The sequence below is a fragment of the Melospiza georgiana genome, chromosome 5, assembly GCF_028018845.1.
Source record: "Melospiza georgiana isolate bMelGeo1 chromosome 5, bMelGeo1.pri, whole genome shotgun sequence".
NCBI classification, from domain to species: Eukaryota; Metazoa; Chordata; class Aves; order Passeriformes; family Passerellidae; genus Melospiza; species Melospiza georgiana.
Window position 1 is genome coordinate 60,746,503 of NC_080434.1, and position 7,813 is coordinate 60,754,315.

The 7,813-nt window shown below is 42.5% G+C and overlaps 1 protein-coding gene across 4 annotated transcripts in view; it reads right to left on the reverse strand.

Moving 5' to 3' along the window:
- Nucleotides 1–816, reverse strand: part of FAM184B (family with sequence similarity 184 member B) — a 37,234-nt gene extending 36,418 nt beyond the window's left edge. For 3 of the 4 annotated variants that reach the window (XM_058024345.1, XM_058024344.1, XM_058024343.1), the window contains exon 1: nt 605–816. In XM_058024345.1, coding sequence (XP_057880328.1) covers nt 605–739 — 135 coding nt within the window. In that variant the 5' untranslated portion in view covers nt 740–816. The remainder of the gene's footprint in view (nt 1–604) is intronic. The other variant, XM_058024346.1, reaches the window with a different exon arrangement.
- Nucleotides 817–7,813: the final 6,997 nt, after the last annotated feature.

The window sequence follows — 7,813 nt, forward strand, 5'->3', positions numbered from 1 at the left end:
TTCTTATCACGGTGTGGAAAATATCGAATAGTTCAGTATCGACTATAAGTTTTAAGTACAATAAACGACGTATATTAGTCCTGTCTCTTCTCCAACTCCTTTAACAAACGTCATTTAAAGTAGCTCTTTTTACGCACATCAGGAACAATTAGCCGCGAGTCAGAGTACCATTGTACTTTAGCACCACGCGTTGGCTGCAGCTTTGCAACAATATTACTTGAGAACATAGAAAAGTCAAATTACTTGCAGTCTTCGTAATTCTAGAAGCAAAGCGGATACTGTCAATCCGTCTCAACAGCTCCCAGACAAGCCCCGCGTTTTCGCGGAGCTGGAGCTCTTCCCGTTTTGGTCGCACTAATTAGAGCAGCTCAGTGAGAGGCGTCCATGGGCTGCCACAAAGGCAACCCCTAAGGATGGGCTGCAGCCCCCCGGGGAACTGTGCGCAGGGAAGTTTGTGCACAGCGATGCTCTGGCAACAGCCTAAGAAGAGAGGAGCCGCTTCCCTTCCCTCCTCTCACACAGGGGGACCAGAGGAGACAGTTCCCTGACACCCCCGGCCAGGGCAGCCTAACCTCCCTGGAAAAACTGCAACAGCGAGACCTACCTTAGTGAGCTGGGCAATCTTCTTGCACATTTTCACGTGCATTTCCCGATTGCATTCCTCTGCCGAGCTGCTGCGAGCGGCTTTAGATCCATTGCAAGTCCCGGGCTGATGAATGTTGTTTATGCCAGAGGCCATTAGGCTTGAATTTTAATCACGCCTGTGTGCGTGCGCTGCGGGGAGCGCGATCCCGGCCCCGCTGCTGGCCCCCCGCCCACAGCGCACCCACCGCCCCCGGCGCTGCAGGAACTCCAGCCCCGAGCAGGGCACGCTCCGGCCCCGCCGCTCCCCCTGCTCTGCAGATGTCCCAGTCCTTCAGCAGAACACCCAGGCGAGCGAGCCGACAACAGCATGTGCAAGCGTCCTGATTGGGATATTTTTTTCCCTCCCCTTCTCTTCAAATGGTTGAGCTTCCGCCAGGAGAAGACGCCAGCGGCTGGGTGCTACAAATTCCCCGCTGGAGACGCTGAGCCAGCCTAGAGACAGGAGCGCAGACACTGCTGGGGATCTGCTGTAGGAGAGATTGCCTGAAGATCAGATCATGCTGCCTTGTTAAGTGTCAAAGGACTGAAGCGGTCATCTGAGAAGAGAGTGTTGGCACATTTCACAAGCTCTGTTATTTTGGCAATCCTCTCTAAACCAGGATGAGCCCAGAGGTGATGAAGAAAACCTTTGCTTAGCTTTTGCTGCTGTGCTGAAAGCAGAATGGGAGCCAAGGGGCCCATGAGCACAGCAGAGCCCAGGAGCTGTGTCCTACCTTATCCAAGGAGATTCCGTTCCCTTTGCTTATACTAAATGCTCTAGAAAGGTGCCTGAAGAAAACTGACAGTATTACAGGTCTTTCTTTCTTTCTTCCTTTTTTTTATTGTGCATTATATCAAAGAGATCAGGTTTGGACATGTAAAATAAATAAAGGGACAGAAAAGGCAGAAAAATACACACAAGAAAGGCAAGCTATTAAGATAATGGGATTTTTAAAGAGAATGCTTCAGTGAAGTGTTATACAAGAAGAAAACTGTTGGTGAACATGTTTAAACAAGTCTAGAAGAGAAGAAGTAGGAGAAGGAGAGTGGAGTAAGAGAGGTAGTAAAGAGGAAAAGGGAGAAAGAACAGATGAGGGAAACCAAGACCCCTCTGATGTGTCACTGCAGGCAGTGCAAGAGACCCCATGGAAATGCCAAGGGCTCCACCTCAGGCCCTACTCACTTGCAGCCACCCAGAGGGGTCAGGAGGCTGTTTCTGCCCTGCTGCCCCTACCTGAAAAGGCAGGCAGCTTTCCAGTCTCAGCTCCTGGCAGTTCTTACCATCCTTCTTGGGTGAGAAGCTTGCACTTTGCTAGTGGTGTGTTTAAAAAAAGAGCTTCCTGAGGACTATCAGAATTGAGGAGGAAGATTATCAGGTGTCAGTTAATGGTAGGGCAGAAGAGGAACAGAAAAAACTTGGTGAGGGCAAAAGAGACAAAGAACTGTTAAGAATAACACTCCTAAATGGAAAAGATCAGGGCAGAAGAATACCTACAAGGCAGTGGGGAGAAGGAACACTGTAAAGATGTAAGAAGATAAGAACTTGGGACAGGGAAACCAAACCCTTGATTGCCAGGAGAAAAGGAGAGACTCTAAATCTCCAGAGGCTGAAAGTCTGCACTCCAGGAATGAGAGGAAATGAAGACTGAGAAATGCAATGTATAAATGAAAATGATCACAGTTGCTGAGACATGCTAAGCAGAGAAATGATGATTAGCCCAGAAAGAACATGAATAAGAAAAGGTGAGAAAGAGATCCTTGCACAAAGGAATGCCAAACAGTTTCTTTGTTCACTGGCACTAGTGTCCAAGATGTTGCTGGAACTTTTTCTGTGACTAGGACATAGGGACATGCCACTGCTAATTGTCTGATATCTGCTAAGACATGTACTCACACATAAGTTTAACTCAGTTAATATTTTGTAGTACCTTATCTATCTGGTCATCAATTTCAGAAAAAGCCTAGGAATTTAATTATATGTAAGATTTTGATTAAATTAACAAGCTTATTAGGAGAATCAAGAGAAGAGCAAGGGCTAGAGCAAAGTCCTAACACATTGTTTCCTCAGAAAAAAATAGAACAAACTAAGTGAAAATAGAAAGCATATTAAGAAAATTGCAATAGGTTTTACAAGTACTGACAAGAAGTTGCCTTTGTTATCACACAGGTGGACAGCAACATTTATGGTTGTTCTATTAAACACTGGACCTGAATGCTGGGGTGGATAGAGACTTGAGACACCTGTATGGGCATAGCAGAACAGAGAAGAACAGACCTTCAGATACATTGGAAAAGGAATAAACTACTGAGATATCTTCAAGCAGGCTGTTTATGAATTTTGGGGCAGTAGAAAGAAAGAACTTGAGACTTTGGTACAAGATGGTGTTTTAGCAGAACACAATTTGTCACTGGTGAAGTATTCTCAGTCCAGACTTCTCAGACAATACTTCAAACCCTGGAAAAGTTTAAGTCAGATCTCATGCACCAGAAAATGCCACAACAGAAAATAAATTCACAGATGACTCAGGTCCATTAGTTTCATTACTCAAAAAACCCAACTTAGTATCAAGAACAGAATTTCAGCAGATAATGCCAAAATGTTCCAATGAGCATTTAGCTTTTTTTTCCCTTGTAACTGATCTAGGAATCATCTATGAGATGAATGTCATAAGATGACAAAACAAGGATGTCACAAAGCCTAATCTAAATGTGTACGACACAAATATAGATTTTGTGAGAATCACATGGAACACAAGTAAATTACAGAATGTGTCTGAACTTGGGGCAGTAGATGACAAAAACATTTTAAAATAAAAAACAAAAAATCTAACAGAAAATGCTTCTGCTTGAATTATTATTGCTGCATTAATTTTGGTAAAAAAAATTGTGAGAGAAGGTGGTCATGTCACTACAGTTTTTATACGTCTTTGATTAACTGCACACAGGTTTGTAGCTTTGCTGTTCAGATATATGAACTAATCTCCTTTCCATAAAAAAACCAAAAACATACATGAGCAAAAGACTATAAGCCTTCCATTTTTACCTCCTGCTTGTTGAACACTCAGACCACATAACTTCTGCAATCTCCTGACTAGCTACTAGTTACTATTAAAAGAGCCATACCCTGAAATTCCAAGACATTAAAAACCCATATTTCTGTTGCAAATGTTTAATACAGAAGTTTGCACCTTTGTTTAACACATTGCAGACAGCTTTCCTAAAACACAATCAATACAGCCCATTCTTTCACTCTTTCTCTGAACACCAGTGCTCAGTGAGATTTTTTTTTAAATATACAACAGCAAAGTTACACTGATTCCCTGGATTACATTCTACTGCTGTTTTGCAGTCCAACAAAGTTTGCCTCTGAACATGGTAGAACAAGCTTTAGTCATTAAGTGTCATGTTATGTCAAGGCTGGCAGCAGGGGATCCTGGGCACCCTGAGATAGTGGTGGCATCCCTGCCCACAGCAGCACTGGGGTGGCAGCAGGAATTAGATGATCTTCAAGGTCCCTGCCAACCCAAACCTTCCTGTGATTCCATGTTTCAAATGAAAAAGCTATAGTACTAAAACTGACATAAAATCTCTCAACTTAGTGTGTAAGTAAAGGAAGATACAGCCCCGAGATTCTAATTCAATTCCTAAATCCCTATCCTCATTTTTGATCTCCACTTACATTCACTTTGGTCCTACAGTAGCTTTGTGATCCCAGAACAGAGAATCCAGGAACCATTTTCTCTTTTTTTGACAAGAGGAAAAAAAGGGAAATAAGGATAAAAATAACAGTCAGAAGACTCATAAAAGTTATGCTGTTCACCTAATTCACTAATCCATTTCCAATAAAACTTGTTTTGGGATTAAGTACAAGAAAAATAACAAATATAAAGTGTTGCCACTGATACATCTTGGGTAATTACCCATATTATACATAATTACATATAAAAATATTATATATAACTACTTTATATTTTTCATTTCTCCCCACCTCATAAAACAGACAGGATTCCAAACACAGCAGAAGAAATCCTCTTTGACTGAAAACATTAACCATTCAAAAATGTATATACAATTTTATAGCTGACTTACATATATACAAGTTTTGGAGCAATGTGGTGGATATAAGCTCAGACTCTGTTGAATAATGATGACTTAATTATGGATGAAACATTATTATGTTTATGTTTTAAATATGGGAACTGGAACCAACTAGACACATCAGATATAAAAGCCCTTGGATACCTAGCAGGATAGCATCAACTTCCATTTTTTGCTATTTCCATTTTTTATCCAATGACCTACATTTAATATTACCACAAAGTAATTGGCATGCAGCAAGTTTGGCTTACCCTGTGGCACTGTATTTGCTCACATAACAGGACCAACAAAGGAAAGAGAAAGGATCTAGAACAGTGAGTTATGAGAATTAGATCATGGCAGATAAGGTCACTATTTCAAAGGATAAGGAAAAAAGCTGGAATTAATAGAGTGCATTACCCTCTAGGGCTCAGAGCACCATTCAAGGTTCAGAATTTCATCATTCTTTTCAGGATAGAACTGTGGAATCCCACTGGCTATGACCTTTGGGGCTTCATTACATCCTTGCCCTCCTGGTCAGTCATTATACCCACCCCTCAGGGAGCAGCTGGTCCCCAGTGAGCCCCCACAGTCAGCTCAGCAAGGAACTGAAGGTGCAGAGCAGAGCTGGAATGGATTCCTGGGCCCACAGGCAAAGGCTGTGGCTCCAGGCCTCACGTGAGGCAGGTTGGGACTCATTAAAGCTGATCAGTGCAGTCAAGGCTGCATTAAAGTAAGCTTTAGTAAAAATTATGGTGGCAACATTTCTATCTGTTGAACAAGGTATCTGTACCACAGAAACATGACCAGCATTTGTGATCCTGCTTCAGCATGCTATTTACCTACATATGAAATATCTGTTGTACTAAGAATTTTCTATTTCTACCTGTAAATGCAAAGCCTAGCAGAAATATTTAAAGCAGCCTGTACAAAATAAATCTCACATCCTAGATGAAATCCATGGTAAGGGACTATGAGATATTCTCCAGGGAAGGTCTTCTGTAGACCTGAGATGCAGGTAGGCACAACTGGGATGGTAAACATGTGAATAAAAAATAATTCAGTTTGCACTATTATTTCACTTATAATAACTGTCCTGTGTTTTTAATGCCACAAGAATCACAAAGGTTTGTCTGCTCATCTTCCTCTTTGCATCTTGTGCACAGAGAGGAGTTCCATTGCAGAAAAAAAGCTATATGAAGGTAATTATCTAGTAAAAATACATTAAACAGAAAGATTGTTACACATTGTATTTTCCCACAAAATGTAATCGTAAAAAAAGTTCAAGTCATTGATGATTTGCAGTTGATTATAGTGGTTTTGTAGAGTGATTATTTCTCCAACATAAAATGAAAACTTTTAGAAAAATGTTAACATGTAAGATTCTATGTTACTATTGTATTTGTATATATAGAATCAATTTCCTACTCTCTAGGAGCAGAAGGTGATTAGGCCTGATCTGTATATTTTAGAAGTTAATAAAAAATATAAAACTCACTTTTAAAATGGAGGTATCTTTTTTAAACATACACAAATGTATGGTAGAATAATATGTCAGGGGGAAAAAACCCTCAGCCACATATTTAAATTATTTTAGAATTTATTTAAGTCTATAAAAGAAGATACTTTGCCTCCAGCTGCTGCCCTCCATTCTTCACATACAGCTCATATATATCCCATAATCCTTGACGCCATTGTAAGGAGAAAATAATTCCAATTATTTGGTTGATTAAAATCTGCCTCTTAAGTAAAACACTAGGAAGATTCAGATCTAGAACAAGACTGACCCCTAGTGTTTTTCTTTTTTCTTTTTTCTCTTTTCTCTTTTCTCTTTATTTCTTTTTTTTCCTTACACAAAAATGACCCTTCTTCAAGCCAGGTCCTGCCTGTTTGACCTATTTGATGGTTTGTCACCTGTCATTTCAGGGTTTGTCACCTGTTCTTACTAAATAGCTGTCATCCCTTGAGGTCCATTAGGCACTTTTTTTTTCTTAAAGCCCAAACATATATGGACATCAAACACTGTAAGTTGCTGCTGTCCACGGCTCGTGTTCACTTCTTTGCATGTTGTGTGTAACTCTGTAATTGACAGATGCTCAGAATGCTTCCCCTCAGCTAATGACCCTCGGCCTTGGTTCGTTAATTGTGTCATTAAATGCTCACCGCACGTTCCGTAACAGTAACGCAGCTCCGGGCTTTGAGCTGAGTTATTTTTCCTGCTTTTAATGAGACACTGAGATAATGAGGCTTATTACTCTTCTCAAGTTAAAGGATTTCTGGGAAAGCATTAGGTTCACAACAAACGCTTGCAAACTTGGGGGGAATTTCCACTAGAAAGGGATTCAGCGTGGAAGGAGCACAAATGGGTATTGCCTCCGTGTGTCAATGAGCTTCCATCGCTTACACAGCGGCTGAGCTCTCTCAGGTCGCCGCCGCACATGCTTCAGTTTACGGAACCCGTCTGTAATTACTTTCCCTGGTGCTCACGTCCGGAGAGGACTCTGGAGAGCGGCTCCGGGCGGGTTTAAATCTTTTAGCGAACGTAATTCTGGAGGCCCTCAGCAGCAGGCGGGCTGGTACCGGGAATGGGCTTTGGAACAGCCGCAGGGCCACCGCAGCCCCGCACGGCCCCAGCCCATCCCTCTCCCTCCCAGCCCGCCCTGAAGGGCTCGGAGCACAAACCCCATGAGGAGCAGCTGCGGGATTTGGGGATGTAAAGCCTGGAGGAGGTTCAGGGGGACCTTATCACTCAACTACCTGAAAGGAGGCTATAGCCAGATGGGGTCGGCATTTGCTCACAGGCAACCCGACGCAGGACCAGGGGAACATAGTGCGCCACCTTAAGGCTGGCGTTAGGACGAATTTCTTCACAGAAAAGGCGATTAGACAGGGTGAGTCTCCACAGAAAGGTGAGTGGGCCGTCCAGGGAGATGGCAAAGTCACCATCCCTAGAAGTCTTCAAGAAATGACTGGACGTGGCACTCAGTGCCATGGTCCAGTTGACACGGCAGTGTTCGCCCACAGCTGAATACACCTCAAAGCTCTACCCCCACCCGTTCCGTTCTATGATTGTGCAGAAATGGCGACGCTCCGCGAGCGTTCCCGGCCAACG